Genomic DNA, 21,092 nt, shown 5'->3' with positions numbered 1-21,092 from the left:
AAAATATTTATATTAACATGTCATCATTTCAATATTTTTAAATAATTTTAATTAAGTTAAAAATGATTAATATTCATATTATTTTTTATATTTTATCGATTTCTTTACCATACTATGAAATACCCATTTATTTTTCATGTTAGGTCGAACCTACCACCTAAAGATATTAATGTGGTCGGTCACTAAGGCCTCTTTAGGAGCTGTCACTTCAATTCTCTCTTTTTACAGTTGTAATGTAATATTTAGGCATGAGGTAAAATGGTTGAAGATAACCGATTTAATTTTATGTTAAAATTTACTAATGGTAAATTTACTCAAAATCAAAGTCACTAAAAGTCTGTAGAATTTTGGACTTTTCCTTGATTCCTCATCTAAAGTTTTTGACCATTTATATAAATCAAAAGCTATATCTAGACTTTAAAAAATAAAGGAGAATTTTAATTTTTACCACTCAACTTATATCAATTTTCACCTTAAACTTTCAATTTCATCAAGTTGCACCTCATATTTAGATTAGTGTTGAAATTTTTACCTTAAACTTGAATAATTGTTGTAAGTTTATCTTCTACATATGTTTGTCTGAAAAATCGTTTAAAAGAGTTAATCCGAATTTAATGAATTATGAAATACATGTTTGATACAAAATCGACTGAATGAACGAGAAAACTTTTTTTTCCGAAATTTGCGTGTTTTGTGAGAGTTATTCAACGATGGATCTTGTACATGAATCCAATTTAATTTTATATAATTTCTCATTAGAATTAGTGAGTTGCGGAACATTTTACCTTTCTTTTTGCTAAATCTTAGTCGCAAGTATAATGTTAAATTGGATGAAATTGAGAATTTTTGGTAAAATGAAAGGAAACATAGATGATGATGGTGATGGTTTAAAACTAGTTATTGTATTTTGAACTTTTGGTTCATTTTTGTCGTTGTACTCTCGACTTTAGTTTTTGGTTACCGTATTTTCAACTTTTGTTTATCTTAGTTTTTATACCTTAAAAAACGTACACTTTGATTCCTCTACTTCAAAAAAGTGACAATTTTAATAACTTTCATTTTTATTTTTATCCCTTTTCTATGATAATTTTAATATGACACTTTTCACTCACTAAATTTCTTGAAAAATATAATTATAAAGTTGTATAAAATGATTTCTATTTTGTATAAAATTTGTTTTAAAATTTTGCAAACAAGGACCAAATTGGTCACTTATTAAAGTAAATAGATAAGTTAGTGTGAACAGAATTTAAAAATCTAAACCAACCAAAATAGTATTTAAACAAAAAAAAATTGTCAATTGAGCTGTCTGAAGTCGAGGGTGCATCCGGTAAGCTCTTTCGGAATCCAAACACCTATTTTCCATTTAAATGGTAACTCACCTCCAATATTAAAAAAAAAAAAAAGAAAGAGAATAATCCTTGGAAGGAATCGGCACCGTTGAAAGGTCTTGAAAGAGTCAACGGTCGTTAACACCGGGCGGCGCCGGCGGGGCACCGCCTCTTCTAGATCTCAAACTCTTCTCCGACGAGTCTTTGCGGTGGCACGTGATTCCACCATCAGCGGCACCGCCAGGAATGTCCTGCACGTGATGCCCCCAATATATATTATTTCTCTATTTATTATTACTTGAAATAATTCTTCCAAAGAAGAAAAAAAAAGGTTAGAAATACCGTTGGGAATGGGAAATAACTGAATTGGAGAATGGCCAAATTCGAATAATGGACCGAATTTTTGTTTGTCCTTTCAAGAAAATTAAAAAAAAATAAAAGAAAAAAAATTGAGTAAATGAGATGTCGGTTCCATTATTACACATATGGTAGCCAAAATTCAAAAAAAAAAAAAAAAAGAAAAAGAATATTTAAGTTCATATTTTAAAGATTTAGTAAAAAAGAAAGACAAGAGCTGCTTATTGCAAATTTAGAAAATAATATTTGTAGTTATAGTAAAACTTGAAATGGATTAATCTGACTCGTTCGGAAAAAAAAAGGTATTGTGATGAAAATACCCTTTAGCCAATCCTTAATTACATTAATAACTTATTATCTAAAATCTAATTCTTTTTTGAATATTACATCACAATATATATATGTATATTCTTAATCATTAAGTTATATTCATGTTTAAATCTTCCGTTACTTTAAAGAACATATTTAATTTGATGATTGATCAAATTAATTTGGTACTTAAGTCTAAACATCTATAAAAATAACCTGAACTTTAGAGTTTCTTTTTATATATATTTGATTTTGTGGCTATTTTTATAGGTGTGGGTATTTCTATAGCTTGATTTTGAGTGGATTGTTGATCGAATTTCATGTGATTCAATGCCAATAATTTTGACTTCCAATGTTAAGTATATTGGCCCATCTGAATATAGCTCAATTGGTTAAAATACCTATCTCCGATCAAAAGGTCATGAGTTCAAATTCCCACCCCACAGGTTGTATTAAAAGAAATACTATTTTATTTTTGCTAAAATCTTTGAAAGAAAAATATTGACCCGTAGGTTTGACCTAAACATGGCTCGAGTAGCAAGACATTTGTTCCTCTCCATCAGAGATGGTAGGTTCGATCTTGGTCATTTTATCTGTGATGTAATATTAAATAAAAAAGAGAGAAAAAAATTGGGAGAAGATGGGCCCACCGGTGATTTAATAAAGCATGGGCTGAGTTTGAGGAGGTGGGTTTTGTCGGAAGCTCTGAAACTGCAGGTATCCGAAGGAGCCAACTTCATCCATTGGGCCTCACTTATGGGCCCACTTAACTCTATCTCAATTCCATTCTTCCAAAGTCAATTTTGTGCATCATGTGGGTGTGAATATATATAATATAATATAATATAATATAATATAATAAATCGACAATCAAGTATTCTTCCGATATCGGAATAGGGATTCGAACATTTTTTTACTCTGAAAAAAGTATTGTGTTGCCAACACGAGCATAGTTCAACAGTAATTAACATCTACTACTCTCTTTGAAGTCAGAGATTCCAACTTCCACACTTTCGAGAATTGGTATAAAGTCATTGGCAGATGTGGAAGCTAAGTAAACAAAATAATATAGGGTATGAACAAGATGAGAGGATGGGTATTGTTGTCTTGTCTGTGTTTGAGAGGAAAATGGTGTAGAAAAAAAAGTAAGAGAATTTGGTTTAGATTCAAAGTTGGAGAAGAAAAAAGAAAAGAAAAAGAGAGTTGACAAAGGGGAACATATAATTGTATGAAATTTGTTAGGTTTTTATTCATTATTGTCATGTGCAAATTCAGTTTTTGGTCTATCACCTCTCATGCAAACTAAATCAAACAAGTGGCCCCATTTATTTTCATTTTGGATGCTCTTGAGATATGTATAATTTTTATCATGTGATTTCGTAGGACGAATAAATTGCATTATTATTAATGGCTAAGTTTCGCTCGCGATCTTAAAGAAAAAAATAGACATGTGTGAATCGCGTCTTCGATCTTGCATAAATATATATGGATTTGGTGGAAATAAATTTAATATTAGTCGATGGTAATTTTTTTCTTTTCTTTTTAACTTTTTTTTTTTTTTTTTGGAATTTTGATCTATGTTATAAAGAATTAATTACCTAGTTTCTTGACAAAACTTTAGTGACAATTTTAGTTTTGGTTTTCTATTTACTAAAAATTAAGCTTTGTAATATTTATTTACCTAAGTTAGGTTAGTTTTTCAATTTTTTTAATAGCACTTTTGAAATCTAATAAATTCCAAATTAAACTTTTTTAGGTGAGGTTTAAAAATAGAATAAGGGTAAAGATGTAAAATCATCACTGTTTGAATTTTCTTAAAATTTTGATTGACTTTTTTTGTACAAATTGTGATAATATTGATCTTGTGTTAAAAAAGGTTCCAAATTTAGCCATATCACATGAGCCTTTTGCATTTTATTTTTTGCAAACTAAATTTGTTTTCTATTTAAAAATTATTTTGAAAATCTTAGGAACTTAAATAATCATTCTATCTTTTTTTGTTTTAATAAGTTTTATTTTTGTTTCACAATCAACTTTTCTAAAAAAATTTTAGAAATCCCCACCAAAATTTTAAAAACTAATTTGAAAAAATAGTATCTAAATATATATATTTTTAATTTTTAATTTTTAATTTTCTTTTAATTTTCAAGAGTTGAAAGCAAAATAAAGACGGAACAATTAGAATTTTTCTACTTTGGCCCTCTCCTTATATATTCAATCAGTTCACTGACATTGCTATGTGAAACTTTTAGTTTTATTTTATTATATTAAAAGAATGAATAAATTTAGGTTAAAAAACACTTTTGTCGTGTAATTTCGTTAAAGTAACAATTTGGTCCCTAAACTTTAGTTCTTAACGATTTAGTCATTGTACTTTCAAATTAATAACAATTTAGTCCTTGAACTTTAATATGTAACAATTTAATTAGTCATTGTAATTTAAAGTTGGTAACGATTTAGTCCCTATCGTGATTTTTTTGTTATTGTTAAGTTTCTTATATATATATATATATTGATAAACTAAGGAGGAACCAAATATGTTTAAAATTAGAAAGATTAAATTGTTATATGATAAAATTTGATGTTTAATAATTTTAATAAAATTTCTTATGATAGGGACTAAAATGTTACAAATTTTAAACTACATGTACTAAATCATAAGGATAAATTGCTACTTTAGTGGAAGTATAGGGACTAAATCGTTACAAAACTAAAGTTTAGGGACTAAATTTTTACTTTAGTGAAAGTATAGGGACCAAGTGTGTTTTTTAACTATAAATTTACTTAAATGTTTGATAACCACTTTGATTTTGAGTGTCCTATTTCTAAAAATTATGCTTGTTTGATCACAATTTCTTTATTATATTTTCATATTTCTTAAAAACATATTTAAACTCTTAACCAATTTTTTTTAAAAAATAAGTTTTTGAAAACTATATATATATATATATAAATTTTTTTTTAGTTTTCAATATTTGGCTTAAATTTTTTTTATATCGGTGGGAGAAGTATATGCAAAATAAAGAAATACATGGGTGAAAGTAGTGTTTACAAGTTTTATTTTCAAAAATAGAAAACAAAAAACAAAATGATTATCGAACAAGCTACATGAAACATGTTTTCGAAAGTCCACGAAAAAATTATTGCTAATTGCCTGAAATGAGAAGCAAAAATATTACGATAAAGATGTTGTTTATTAATATCATCATGACTTTTGAAGTTATGAGCGGTAGCAATATCAAACCAAATAAGACGAGTAGTTACGTCGTGAACAAAGCCGAACTAAACTTTGGAAATCTTAGTGTCATAATGCCTTTCAAATCCTCCTCGGCCTACTTGCTTAATTTTTATATTATTTTTGAAGTGCTTAACAAATACCTAAGGATCATCATTGAAAATAATATTACAAACTTTGTCCCTAAATATTTAATATCATATCTATTTAATCTCCAAGGGGTCATTTGGTTGTGAAGGTTTAAAAAAAGTAGTCTGAAAATGAGATGTTCAGATTACATAGTTGAGGAAGACCACCAAAATACTTCTTGGCATAATCGTTTTAAATAATTCTAATCTTCTCATGCATTTTGGTTTTCTAATTCCGTACTTAAATCGTTGATGATCTTGATTGTTATTGAATTGTATGATCTTTATTATATAATAATCATAAATTAGGCTTTCTCTATTTTTGAGGGAGTATATTATGAAAAATGCAGAAATGGGAACCAATATTTTGAAGGAGAGAGAGGATTAATCCAGAGAGCTGCTACTCATAGTTGTGTCTCTAAAAAGATGAACAGAGGCCAAGGTCATTTATGTGTCAGTTTCTTTTTTTCTTCTCCTTTTTTCCTCAAAATAAACCAAATCTTTCCCAGATTCCAAATTTTTTGAAAAATCCAAAGAACAAAAAAGAAAAAAGAAATATGGTAGAAAGAAACAGTCACTCTACTTCCCTATTGTCCCTATTGGATATATGCCTATAATATCTCTCTGTCTCATATGGGTTTCTCAAAAGAATACATCCATTTTTCTCTTTCGTGTAGGGTTTTTTACTTTTCTTTTCTACACTCTTTTCGTACCTTCCCATGTACAAAATTTAAGTCTGTTTTAGAAACAACCCGTCCATATTATTGGTAGACGTCGAACTTATAGACATATAAAAATGTACCGGATGAAAATTTAATATGATGTTTAAAATTATATTTAGTAAGTTTGATTTTTTAATAACATATTATCTAAACAAATATACCTAATATTTACTAGTGACAAAGACACACCTAACAAAAATGAACTTTCAACCCATTTGTTATTGGATATGTTTAACTTGCATGTAGTGACATAGTGTTGATCTGTTTTCTACTTATAAGAGTACAACTTTGAAGGATTCGGAGAATAATTGGGTTAACAAGTGGGATAATTAATTAATTAGTTTAATTAGTTAACTTTTGAATAATTGAAACTCATAATTTTGTTGGTCTAAAAAATTCTCATGCTCGCCTAGTAAAATCATGGACTTATAGCATATGGCAAAACCCTCTAGCATCCTCAATAAATTTATGGTTGGGTGGCATCGATCAAGCGACCTCAGGCAGAAGAAGATAGGTTATTGAAAGTCCAAGATATGACATCTCATAACACAGAACTAAGAAATCATATTTGGAGACCTCGCTTACCCAAACTCTAACCTTAGTAAAGACTGAGCTAAGATATCAAATAGAACCGCTCTCAACTGTTTACTTACCATTGCATTGCAGATCTCACGCTTAAAATCTTGCATTTGTGCTTAATTAGTGACCATTGAGTGGGTTCCATATGTCAATGCTTATAACTATAAAGACAGACTTCATATGTTGGTATGCAAATTCAATTGCTCAGTCTCAAGAACTTACCTCTAATTCCATTGACTTCAACGTCAAAGTTTTTTTCTTCCTCTGTACAAATTTTTTTGCACCCTGTGAAACTCGCCCCCTTCGATTCTCTCGACGATTAGAATTCTAGCGTAAACCATCAATAATAACCGAATTGAAACTAAACATTATATTATATCCATAAAAAGTAAAATAGTAATTTAGTGTGTAATTTAATTTATAAATAGAGAGATGTTTGCAATGTAATGACAACAACGCGGCATCGTGGCGTGTGGCGCGTGAATCTCGATTCTCTAATCTCAAAGCACAGTACACACGTAACGGGTGTACGTAGTTTAGCAACCTCAGCCAGTTTCAGCAAAACTATGTTGTCTTGTCGTATGAACAAATTAAACCAACCAAAATTATATAATGTTCCATTCATTAAATACAAATACAAATTAATAAATATGTGTGATTCAATTCTTTAATTTTGTTTATTTCTGATTATATGCTCATTCCAAGTGCTTTGGAAACCTTTTGTCTTACAAAAGTGGTGACTAGAATTTTAATTTTGATTTTTAGTTTATTGTTGATTATTTAACGGATTGAATAATGTAGTTTGTATACCCATCATACTCTTCCACGATCTTTTGGTGGAGATGGATGAGAACACTCGACAGATTGAGTGTGTTTATTTTCTCACATCTTATTTCCTTTTGTAGTAGTGCCCTTTAACTCTGAAGAACAATTGACTTTTTAAGTGAAAAATTCATTTTGTGTTCAATGGATAATTAATTTATTTGAGACTAAGTTATTCCAATCGATACCATGTATGTTTTTGCAACAAAATGTACAATCTCAATTGAGCAGGTGGAAGCTATCTACTGCGAGCTGCAATGAACCAGAGCGAGCAAGGAGATCTCTTGACAAGAAAGGACATGTACAAGGGAGCAAACACTTCGACACTCAAGTTAGTAAGGAGATCAATCTTGATATTAAGACCGAGATAGAATGAAAGACATCAAACTGTAGAGTGGGACCCCCTATTCATAGTTTTGGGTGTCTGATCGACAGTTGAGGGATGTCGAGTTTCTGAAATTCCTATCGGAGATGCTCGTGCTAGTTGTGCTGAGTTTGTACCTCTACACCCAATATTCGACTAAGTGTAGTTGGATCGTTCCTAAGATGGAACGAATATCTGAAATCGACCAAATGGTTGGTCGTTTCTCTTCTACCCCAATCATCTCAAACCACTGAGTAGTCGTTCATTTAGTGTTGTCCACATGGTAGATAGTGTTATTTTATGCCTCCAACGATGTAAATCAATTTCATGTATCTTAGACGATATATTTGATTTTCACATGTCTTGGTTTGTTGGAGCAAGTTTTGGGGGGGTGGGGAGAGATGGAATTTCACACCCCTAACTCTTTAGGTTTAAAGGAGTTAGCGAGGTTTTGATCTCCTTGGATGGTGATGGGAAACAATCCAAATTTGAGGAAACTTATTTGATTTTCACATGTCTTGGTTTGTTGGAGCAAGTTTTGGGGGGGGGGGGGGGGGGGGGGGGGGGGGGGGGAAGAGATGGAATTTCACACCCCTAACTCTTTAGGTTTAAAGGAGTTAGCGAGGTTTTGATCTCCTTGGATGGTGATGGGAAACAATCCAAATTTGAGGAAACTCACAAATATAGTTTAGAGTTAGAAATATGGAACTCACCAATATAGTTTAGAGTTAGAAATATGGAGGTGAACTTGAATTCTTCTCTTTTGTACATTTCTATAGAGTTTTCCATGGACTTAGATTAGCTCTTCTGATTTTAAATGCAAATTAAGCATGAAAAAATAGGTCAAACAAATCATAACATCCATCCAACTGAACCAAACATGAAATGAAAGTACAAATTCAGCTAAGATATTTATTGTTCGTTAATGAAGTAATAAATGTATTGTGCCACATCAAATAGACGATGATGGTTCCTTGAATGCATCATGACAAGTAGTTGTCACAAGTATTAAGAACTCTTTTATATATAACTATCAAGTCAATTAGGGAGTCGTGATCTTCTTAAAGATACTCTAATAAAATGAACTTTCAAGAAATATACTCTATAGCAGACACTCGAGGTAACATCTTTAAGCATCAACATAAACGAATAGTATAATTGGAATTAGTTTAAAGCATCAACATAAGCAAATCATAATTGAAATTAGTTGCCTCATATCAATGATCTTGGTTGACTTCCTTAAGAAGGGCTTTTTGTAACTCTATAACGCCACCCATGAGAGTTTTTGAGTTGATTATGGATTAAGTTGTTGCACTAAAATTGATATGATTGGAAGAAGGCAATTGAAGTTTTGCTTTTATTTGAAGGGACCTAAGAACTTCAATAACTTTGTGTATCACCACAAATGAATCATAATTCACTAGTTTAATAATAGGTGATCTTAGTTTACATTTTTAAGAACTTTCTATCATTAATTTTATAAGGGTCATGTTAGATATTCTATAAATGATTAAATTTTGTATTAAAAATAAATAAATTTACCTTAATTCATCAACTTAAGCTTTTAGATATTTATTTTTTACTTTTAGATAAACTTAAGCTTTTAGATTCATTTGTGATTTAATCTATTTAAAATGATATCAGAACAAGAGGTGCCATATTGTCATTTCCTCATTTAATATTGATTTCCATTCATTGGAATCAACTTGGTTCATTTATACTCAAAGTTTATATTTAATAAATATTCATTTTTAGTACAATACGTGAAGTGGAGGATTCGAATTTATAACCTTCTAATCAGAATTCACAACTTTCTAATCAAACATAAGTGTATTAATCCGTTGAACTATATTCAAGTTGACATATTTAACGAATATATAGGTCAACATTTTGTCACTAAAGATTCAATGATCCAAGTTTACAAATGTAATTAAAATTGTTAGAAATAAACAAAAAAAGAAGTACTCGAGGAGTTAATAAAAGATGACGTAAATTTTGATCCTTGTATGTAAACTTTGTCCAAAGAGTACAAACTCGTATTTTCATATACCTTTTCTTTTTCCCCCTTTCACCTAAAACGAGGAAAAAAGCATACCCCGATACCTTAAAGTTCAAAATATATTGAAAAAATTGTAAAGTAAAAAAAAAAAAAAAAAAAAAACAAAGCTAAAAATTAAAATACAAGTACGTATCATGACCGGGAAACCGACTCGGCCAGTTTCCCGATCCTCTCCACCAGTTCTGCCGATAGCTTCTTAGCCGGTTTCCTCTCCTTCTCCGACCGGAAATCGAACCCGAACGCCTCCGAAACCTCCTCGGAGCTCCACCCTGCCCGCCGCAGCGAATCCGAAAACCGGTCCACTTTCAGAAGCAGAGCGTCGAAGACCGCCTGATTATCCAACAGAACCATCTCGCCGTCGAAGAATCCGGCCGCCGAAACCTCCACCATCTCCGCCACCTCCGATTCGCTCCACCCGCCGCCTCTCAACACTGATCCCAATTCTCCGACGTATTCCCCGACCCACTTGGGGATTTCGAACCTCGGCGGCATCTCGAAGAATCGATCCGGCGACGACGATGACGAAGACGACGAGTTTCTCCGCCGCCGATCCACGGTGGCATCGCTCCAAAACTCGACCCACCGCGGCGTCTTTGCGACGCCGGCGTCCACGCTCCGCCGGGAGAAAGTCGTCGACGATGCGGCGGACTTCTCGCTGACGGACCTCTGTTTCAGAAACAGGGGATCCGAAACAGAGCACCGAAACAGCGACTCCCGTTCGAAGAAATCCGACAAATCGAACCCGCAGCAGAACACGCGGCTCTCGTCGACGAAGAAAATTGGGTTTCCGGCCAGCGGCGGGTTGCAAGGAATGTAGCAATGGTTGAAAATGGGGATCAAAACCGGGGCTCTCTTCAGCGAATTTCGGGCGACCCGAAGGGCCTTTTCGGGTTCGGCGGGTCGCGGGCCCCAGGAGCGGGACCAGAGCGTATTTCTGGCGATTTGGAAGGAAATTGCGGCGACGGGGAGGTCGAGAGATGCCCGGAGATGGAGGCGGGCACCGGCGGCGCGCCAATCGGGGAATCCCGGGCCGACGGGCAGACCGGCGGAGAGAACTGCCCGGAGATCTGGGGGAAAGGCGAATCCGAACTCGGCCTCGGCTCGGGCGAACTCGGCGTCGGAGAGGCCCGGCTGGACCTCGACGCCGGAGTTCGTGAGATGGGTGAGGACCTTGTCGGCGAGGGAAGCGAAGGAGAGGAGGCCGTTGCGGGTGGAGGGAGCGGAGGGGGCGGCGGCGGCTCGGGCGGAGAGACGGCGGAGGCCGGCGAGATGGGCCGGGTTCATACCAGTCATCCTCCGGTCGACGTCGACCATTGTAGAAGAAGAAGCTCCGTAATTAACGTTACGGCTCTGAGTTTCTTTCGGCTGAGAAGAGAAGAAGAAGGCGATAAGAGAACAGACTTTGATGTCTAAAAAGTAATCTGCTGCTTATTTATAGCATATTTCTCATGTGGGCCCCACTGCGATTTTTTTTTATTTTATTTTATATATATTCTTTTTCATGGCTTTACTTATTTAAGTAATTTATTCAAATTTGAATAGAATTTGTTCAAGTAAATATAGGCTGTATTAATTATGTATTAAGTTTTGTTTGTTGATTTATATACTCAAATTATGAAGGTTTTGGCTAAATTATTGGTTTTCCTTTCAAATTTTGAAAAATTTGAGGTATAATCAAGGTTTTAAATGTCGATGTCGATGAAAATGTTGAGCTCTCAATTTTATGGAAATGTTAATAGAAATATCGATAAGATATTGATGTTGATAGATATTTATGGAAAATTTATAAAAATAAAAAAATTCGTAAAAAATTTTTAAATTAACAAATAAGTATTTTGATCTTTTTACTTTTTTGTTGTCTAAAAAATAGTATTTCGACATTTCGTTTAATATTAATATTATATATATATTAGTGCCTCGAAAAAAAATATTATGTATATATTAGTGATATTTTGTTGATATTTTCATATTTTATCATTTTTTTATAATACTAGGAAATTTTTTATTATCATTCATGTTAATGTCGAACCCATGAATACATGTAAATGTCAATGAAAATGTCGACATGTCAATAGATATTTAATACCTTATATCTATTTTGTTCCTGTACTTTTCTTTAATTTTTTTAAAGTAGATTTATGAATTTTTAAGAGTTGTTAATCTAGCATGTGAACAAATAAACTAAGAAAAATTTTCATTCAAAATTTCTAAATATTTCTAAATTTATATATTTTATTTTCTAAAAAACGATTACTATAATTTAGATGAGAAAATAAAAATTAAACATATAGACACATATTTTGTTAATCTATCCAACCCAACAATATTTTGAATGAACAAGTGTTAAAAAAAAAAAAGAAGAAGTAAGACCTGTTGAGATTCCAAATGAATTTAAGTTGTGGTTCAAATTCTTAGTAAGAAAAAAAAAACCAGAATAACTTTTGATTTAAGAAAAAAAAAACTACAATAACTTTTTATTCAACCATTAGGAACGAAAAATTGGAGTTTTTTTTTTTTTTGAAACTTCCGGTTTCGAGGGAGGGAGTAAATGTCAACCATGAACTATGCTATACTGACGCAAAAATTAGAGCATTAATTAATGACTACATTATAATAAATTGAAATTTAGGTAACAAAACAAAATAACAGCATTTTAAACCTATATTTATCCTTTAAAAAAAGGTTAAATACAGAAATATAATTGCATATAATGTAAACTTGAGCCTGACTAATTGATCGGTGATTATACAGAAGAAATAATGTTTTATATTAATTTAGTTAACTAGTTTGTAATATTATTTATTTTTCAAAATATAAATTTTATTAATATTATAATGGTTCAAATATGGTGATACTTGACATGAAATGTCTAAGCTTTTGGAACTTGAAATTATTAAACGCGCTCTTAATAAAATAAAAACAATAAATAGCACATTTTAATATTATAATTGTATAAAATAGCCAAATGTTGTACTATTTTAGTAGTACAATAATATATAAATATTTCAATAATTGTTGAATAAGTGTACCATTATACTAAACAAAATATATGACATCATAAATCAAGCTTCATTTCCAAAGTTCAATGAACTTTTTTTAAGGGATGATATTTGCATAGAAAATTAAATTAATATCCGAACATAAAATGTAGTGTATTCTCGAGGTTTAAATTCTTCTACCCCATATTTGTTGTATTAAAAATAATTGAATAATACATAGTAGAATGAATTTGTGATATATTATTTCACCTACATTATTAATTATACATTTCAAAAACGCTATATTATATTATTTAATAATTATAAAAGAATATTTAAAGTTAATTCCATTTTGATTCTTCAATTTTCAAAAAATATTTTTTAATCCCTAAACTTTAGATTCATTCTATTTTAGCTATTTAATTTTTAAGAGGTCTATTTAGTTACTATGATTTTTATGATATTTCATTTTAACTGCTTAACCTTTTCAAATGTCTATTTTATTTCCTAAACTTAAAAGTAATCATTTGGTTCTCACTATTATTTTTTCATTAATTTTTTGACAGATGGATAATGTTGCTTCAAATATTAACATACTGATAGTAGAGCCACATAGATTTGTTGAGATAGGTATTGATACAGACAAATATTAAGTTGCAAAATAGTAGCATGGACGAAATATATACATCATAAAAGGACAAAAAAAATTATTATTATTGAATGTTCAGTGATTAACTAAAATAAACTTTTGAAAGAAAAAAAATGAATGTTGAGTGATTACCTAAAATAAACTTTTGAAAATTTAAGGATAAAATTAGAATAAACTTAAACGTTGAGGGACAAAAACAACCTTCAACCCCGTTGAAAATTACAAAGTTGTTTTAGCTAATAAAAAAGGTGCTATATTATTAAAAAAAAAAGGGTATATTTTTGAAATGGAGAGAAATAATAATTGAAGATTAATTAATAAGTGCAAGGAATATAATTGGCATGAGAAGAGAATATATATATATATATATATATTTTTTTTTTTTTTTAAATGTTCCCTCGGACACTAGCAGAAGCATAGCATTGAAAATATTTGCATTATTATTTTTCGTTAGGAAAAAAAGAGAGAGAGAAAAAAAAAAGAAAAAAAAAAGTGTCCTTTCAGAAAATTGGCAACGGCTCTTTGTTGTCAAAAGAAGAGGTACACTCGTTGGCCCTCGTTCACTTTCCCCCAACGGGATTTATGTGGGCTCCCCTCTACAAATATTTTCCTTCCTTTCTTTTTTCTTTTTTCGATTTAATTATATATTTCCTCAAATCAGAGTATTAAAGTTTCGTCCACGTGTCCACATTTCTAAAAAAATTATTTTGATTTTTAGTTTTTTTTTTTTAAATATTGAACTTATAAACACTAACACAACCCCTTGGTGAAATATGGACGGGAGTGGGACAAATGTGTTGGAGGGTAAAAACCAACTCAACGCGGGAACCAATTAACTCAGCTCTGTAACGTCTAAACGACTTATTTAATCAAAAGGAGAAAGACCACGACCTACTCTTAGAATCGAGCCGAGACCAGTCGAACTGGAGGATTTCACAAGTTCTCCTCAACTGACCTTGGATCCGAGAATGCGTAACCGCCCACAACCTCCAGAACAACCAACTTTACTGAGCTCAAATCCCTACTTACTTGAGTGTCAGAGTATTTGTTTCCTCTCTACAGGTCACTCATCATACAACTTGCTCATTCGTAGCTCATCTGGGTTTGTCGGAAGCCGATCTTCATAGCTCCGCAGAATTCGGCATCAACAAAATGTTTTTTTTTTTGTATTATCTATTTTTTTTAACGCTTTCTAAATCAAAGTATACATGGGAAAATATGTAATTTAAAAATAATTGAAATTTGTAAAAATATAGCTCTAGTTTCTAATCATGTGTTTTTCTTTTATTTTGCTAATTTTGTAAAAATTAAATTTTATTCTTTCAAATTTTAATAAGCTTCAAATTTAGAATTAGAAATGGACAAAAATGGAATTATTTGTTTCAATATCAATTCACATCCATATTAATAGTTCATGACACAGCATACTATAACCATACTCAAATTTGAAAAGACATCTTTTAGAGAGAGAAAAACAAAATTAAAGCTGGTTCAATAGTGAAACAAAAATTAAAAAAAAAAAAAAGGTTCGAAGATTGAATGAAACCTTAGAAAATTTTGAGCATTCAAAAATGTAAATATATTGAAAAACAAGACACAACTCAAATAGTTTTTTTTTTTTTTAATATTTCAATAACCAAATTAGAAATATGGTAAGCTTTAGAAACTAAAAAGAATATTTGAACAAAAGTTAATAACGTTTGATACAATCTTAAAATTAGATTATGTAATTGAAAGTTTAATCATATTGTTTTTAGATCTTAGGCATATTCATTTACACCAATAAATCCCTTCTAATAATTGCATAATTACCCATTAATTAAAAAACACATTATAAAACTTAAATAATCTTGTCTTTGTTTTTTTTAGGATAATAAGCTTGTGCTTGTTAAATCTGCATAAATTATAGATAAGATTTTAACTAAAGTATATAAACAAAATTGCTACAAAGTGATATCAGGGCAAAAATTACAATTCAACCCAGAAATCGAAAATGTTTCCTGATATGAGAAAAGAAAAAGGAAAATATATATTTGTAAGGTAAAAAAAAAAGGTAAAATCCAAAAAAAATAGTAAAAACAAATTGGAAGAGATGATAAAAGTGGTCAATATTAGTGGAAAAGATAATGAAAGGATTTATAAGAAATCACGCTTAGTTTTTTAGGTTAATAACTTTTAGATATGGTTTGAGAAGACCAATCAATGAGTCTTGACCCACACAACTAATCAAATCTCTTTCATTAAAAAATAATAATAATTAAATAAATAAATAACTCTGTAATTAAAAAAAATGAAAAAGAAAAAAAACTAATAAAATCATATGTTAGACAGCTGAGATAAAGGCAAACACACCCAATCATCACAACACACATTCTTAGTTCATAGTGTTTTATTACTTTTTCCTCCCTTTTTTTCCTTTCATTTCTTGGTCTTTTGGTTAGCTAAAATTGAAGTATTCATAATGTTTTCTTTTCTACGAGATATAAAAAAAGAAAAAGAGAAATTCTTTGGCTCACCATAATTCTCCAATTGGAAAGTTTTGATTTATGTAACTTTAGTTTTGATTGAACAAAAGAATAGATTATAGACAACTTAGGTCGGATTGTGTAGCTTGTATTTCGTTGGCATGCAGGAGTTTATAATTTGTAAAAATTAGTAATTAATTAGTATGTAGTTTCGTAAGTTTGAGTTTATATAATTTGAGTTTATCTCTATGTTGTTTGGTTTATACGTAGTTAGTCTCTATTATATGGGTTGTGGGCTTTATAAAATTTTGTTTTTATAGCGAGATTAGAGAACTTATAGCTTGTAATAAATAAAATCTATATAATTCTAATTTAAACATTAGACTATGACCAATCAAAACTTAAGTTTCATGTATAAGGCATTAAATTACCTTTTTTTTAATTTGAAGATTGTATTTCTTGAAAATCAAATTAGTTTTTTTTATACAACATGTGGGGGCATGGGGTTCCAACTCATGACTCTTAGTCAGAAATAAATGCTTTAACTACCTGAGCTATGCTCGATTTGACAAAGTCAAATTAGTTTTGAAATAGAATATATAATCAAATTTCAAGATCAATTTTGGTTCATTGTATTTAGTTTTGTGGGGGCTAATCATGAAAAGTACAAAGGAAAACTCAACCAAACTCAAAAGAGGGATGCCTACAAATTTGGAATTGTCCCATAATTAGGGTATTAATTTTGATTGACATGCCAGACATCTGAATTGATATTCAATATTTTGGTATATCTTGAATTCGACATCAACGTAATGAATGAATCAACATTTTCATTATATCCTAAGAAATCGAAGAAATATAGAAAATATCAACAAAATATGATTAACATAAACATAATATTAATAGAAGAAACACAAAGTGAAATGCCTAGCTATTAGGTTTTTTTTTTTTTTAATTTTGTGATATATATTTTCATTTTTCTAATAGCGAACTAACAAAGTCTGCAAAAATTATAATATTACTCATTTGAAGGGTAAATCTATACAAATTTAGTGTTGGTCTCTCATTTGCTTTTGATTTTTTTTCTTTTCTCACAATTTAATCTTTTAATTTCTTGTGGTAAAAAAGGTCAAGGTTTGCCTCTTTTTAAGTTCCCAACATATTTTAGTCAATATCATTAATTAATTTCTTTTACACTTTTTATGGGTTTTAAATAATTCAAATAGTCCATTAGTCCAATTTTTGTAATGGAAAAAATTATTTCTTTCCTTTTATAAACAAGTGAATCAATTACATTCTTAATAGATAGGAGTACACCAAGATTTTTTCAAATGATTTACACAATTAAAGTAATGAAATAACATTGACTCAACGGCTTAAATATCATTTTCGCTCGTGATCTTTTACATCTATTTCATATTTGTCTTTTTAACTTTCAAATTTATTTTACGTTCGTGAGAAGTTTTAAAGTATCTATTTGATATAGTTGATAACTATTAAAAACTTTATTCTGGTTCTTAATCATGCTATCAATTGTTTATCAAATGGATGACAAACTTAAAGTATGTTAATGAATGTGCTGTATATGAGAAAACATATTAGATTTACATAGGCTAGTTGACGTAAATATTATTGGGTTGAGACAAAAATTGATGATAGAATAAATGCAAAAACTAAATTAATAGTTACCTTTAAGAGAGTTGAAGGACTAAAACTTAAAAGTTTATTGACTAGAATCTAAAAGCGGTATAAACCCAAATTTAAAGACAAAAATACATTAAAAACAAAGATCATGATGGAGGATAATCATTTCTTTAGTTCAACATAAATATCGTGTCCATTCAACTATGTCCAACTTGATGAAAAATAAAAGTAATTAAGACATCATCATAGATTATGGTTTTGAATTCCGACCTTTGTATTTGTAATTTTTGTGATGTAGTATTCTTTAAGGGTAAAAAAGAAATCACAATCTTCAATTTTGCAAATGCGACATATATATTGAAACCTAACATTATGGACCAAAAAGGGATAAAAAAAAGTCATTCTCAAATCAAAAGAATTAAAGAAGCAAAGAAAGAAAGTCCACTTCAGCCACCAAACAAAAGGTGACAAATTTCTATGTTGTTTGTTTCACAACATTCAATTCATTCAAAGGTACCTTAAAAGTTTGGTTTGGTTTTTGGTTTGTTTGTTTGTTTCGAAACGCAGAGTTTGATGTAGTAAACATATCAGTGGCTGGTCGAACCAGAGAGACACAAATGCAATATTGCAATATCCCAACAACAACAAAAAAGGGATGTTTATGGTTGAGAGAAGCTTGAAAATGCATTGCCTATCTAATTAGTAACTTTGCCTTCAAAATTAAAACCTCATCATTATTTGAGTGTGGTTTAATTTTTGGGTCTAATTACTATGTTTGTGGATATGTATTTTTTTAAAAAGTAATTGCTGATAAGAAAAATCAATGGGAGATAGAAGAGATTGACTCATCGACCACACCCAAAAGCTTGAACTGATACCATGTTAAGAATGAATAAACCACCACTCAATCCAAAAACTTAACTTGATAGGTTGAGTAAATTTAATTCATTTATGAGTATCTAAACACATACCTTTAAAATGCTAAAAGAATAGGTGGAACTGATGACATATATATAAGGAGTTTCGACAATGAAGTGAATTCAACAAAATCCTTATAGAGAAAACACAAAAAAAAAAAGGAGAAAAAGAGAAAAAATAAAAGGCTGACGTTGATGCAGGATTCTAGATTCTGGATTGAGGTGACTTCAACTTTCGTATATCAAGTGGACATTTGGTAAGATGAAGTGAGCTCAGTACTTACACACATAACCTTTGTATTATGGTGTGGTGCTTGGACACATATACTCTGAAAGCTAAAGTTAGGATTTAGATTGAGTTGGTATTGAGCCGAGATTGGTAAGGTTGCACAGAATTGTGTGCATATCTTTATAATCGAACGAGAATGACTCTGCTTTTTATAGGGGAGCTTTGATAATAGTGGCTCTTCCATTTTGACACCCTATATTTTTGGTGTTAGTAGATCTTCCCTCTGTGGAATCTGCTTTGCCCAAGTCGGCATCGAGGTGATTTATCTTGTTCCACGGCGTCTTCGGTATGTTCAAGTTGAGGTCTAGACATGTATTTTTAGGCAAGTGTAATTCGAACCACCAAACGATATAAGGTACATATACTGCCTCTATAATTTAAAAGAACCACCATAATTTTCGATAATTAGATATTGACCTAGGTTATTTCAATACCTTTAGAATAATAAAAGCAATATTAGTATATGATTTCAACCATCCGTAGATTTCTCGCATCTTTTTCCAGGTAAGTTTCCATGATTTTACTTTTGATTGTCTCAATATTTCATGTAAACCAAAAATAAAATAAATAAAATAAAATAAAATTCATTTTAGCCCAAGCATTTTGTAAGGTACATTCGTTGAAATAGAAAACTTCCATTCATGTGATCTCTTGAAAGTTACCATAAGTTTGCTGAAAATTAAGACTTAATTAATAATGATTTCACAAGGCTTAAAGCATATTGTAAAAAAATATTTTAATTTTAAAGGAGTAATTAATTTGTGAAGGTAATCCTTTAATTTTGTTTCTTATAATGCCATGACATAATCCCGTAGTTCTTATTTTTGTCCCACTATTAATTGCCAAAATAACATTCCTATAAGAAGAAAAACATTTCTTTAAAGATGATCTCGACAATATTTATATATTTTGTCCATGATTACAGTAACATTTCAATTTATATTCGTTAAAAGATTACCATTAAACATATTTCATAAAAAATAGCACAAATCTAAACATTAAAAAAAAAACCAATATAAGTTTAGTTTAGTTTAGCTATGCGGTTAAAGCATCCCACTAGTAAGTAACTCCTGTTTTACTAAGAAAACACTCCAAATTAAGTAAAATAAATATCCCAACTCAACTCGGAAATAACTCAAACCTATCCACAAAGTCAAATAGTAAATAAAAAAATCAAAAGACTAACCAAATTTTTTTTCTTTTTTTTTAATTTATGGATGTACGCTCACCTCGACTAATCTCACAAGACAACTGTCTGATCTCACTATATTTATTGTAAAAAAGAAACTCATAAAACATTAAATCTTAAGTAGATGGTCACCCTAGTTTAAATTTAAAATGACAAAAAAATCATTTGAACCGCTGGCCACAAATATATTGACCATAGTTAGCCATAGATACTAAAAACTTAAAATTCTAATTAATTGAGAAAAATTACTTTTCAAGTATCCTTTTTTCCCTCTCTAGGTATGAAAGCTCATATTTACATATTAAGCCAATTTGTTAATAAAATAAGTACATCTCCTTTTTCCCTTCTCTATGAAGAAATAAAAGTATGAATGCTTTTACACACACATATATATTTATATATCAAACAAGTTGTAATAAAATAAGTGTATCTTTTTCTCCTTCTCTCAAGAAAAAAAAATGGTATGAAAATGCTTAAATTGATTTTGAATTTTGAACATTAATTAGGAGATTCCGTCACATGGTGGCAAACCCCCACAAGAATCCCCAATCATAGTTTTGATATTTTACCTTTTTTATTTTCATTATTTAATCACTTCTTTTTCATTCAAAGCATATTGTCTAAAATAATAAGTCCTTTTAATACCAATCACTCAATGTTGTTGTATCTTCCACTTATAATGTTAGTTCAACTATATAATATATAATTTTTTCCTTTTCTTCTTTTGTATAGCAATCAATATAAAAAAATAAAATGTATAGACCCAGTTGATAACGTTTCGATTTGTTGTTTCTTATTTACTGTTTCCTATTTTTTAATAAATAGAAACAAAAATCATTTGATAATTGCTTCTTATTTCTTTTTCTATTTTTTTCTATAGTGAAAAAATAAATAAAAACATGTTTTGAAAACAATTTATTGTTTCTCATTTTCTAAAATTTTTAATTAAAAAAAAAGTAAAATTTTATATGAAAATTATAATTTTAAATTAAATATTCAAACTTTTTTAATCTCATATTTATTTTTTAATATTTATCATACATTTTACCAGCCAA

At 30.1% G+C, this 21,092-nt stretch overlaps 1 protein-coding gene across 1 annotated transcript; it reads right to left on the bottom strand.

Moving 5' to 3' along the window:
- Nucleotides 1-9,820: 9,820 nt before the first annotated feature.
- Nucleotides 9,821-11,321, bottom strand: LOC148212777 (uncharacterized). The gene has a single exon (XM_088121021.1). The coding sequence runs from the start codon at nucleotides 11,218-11,220 to the stop codon at nucleotides 10,039-10,041; it is 1,182 nt and encodes a 393-aa protein (XP_087977147.1). The 5' UTR covers nucleotides 11,221-11,321; the 3' UTR covers nucleotides 9,821-10,038.
- Between the last annotated feature and the right edge of the window lie 9,771 nt (nucleotides 11,322-21,092).

Source organism: Momordica charantia, assembly GCF_013281855.1.
Source record: "Momordica charantia cultivar OHB3-1 chromosome 2 unlocalized genomic scaffold, Mcharantia_2.0 BLBB01000002.1, whole genome shotgun sequence".
Classification (NCBI taxonomy): Eukaryota; Viridiplantae; Streptophyta; class Magnoliopsida; order Cucurbitales; family Cucurbitaceae; genus Momordica; species Momordica charantia.
Note: the sequence above shows the minus strand (reverse complement) of the source record. Positions and strands in the feature narration are given on the sequence as shown.

What these genes read in the sequence shown, in the direction of transcription:
- LOC148212777 (XM_088121021.1), bottom strand. Translation starts at nt 11,220, where the DNA reads ATGGTCGACGTCGACCGGAGGATGACTGGTATGAACCCGGCCCATCTC.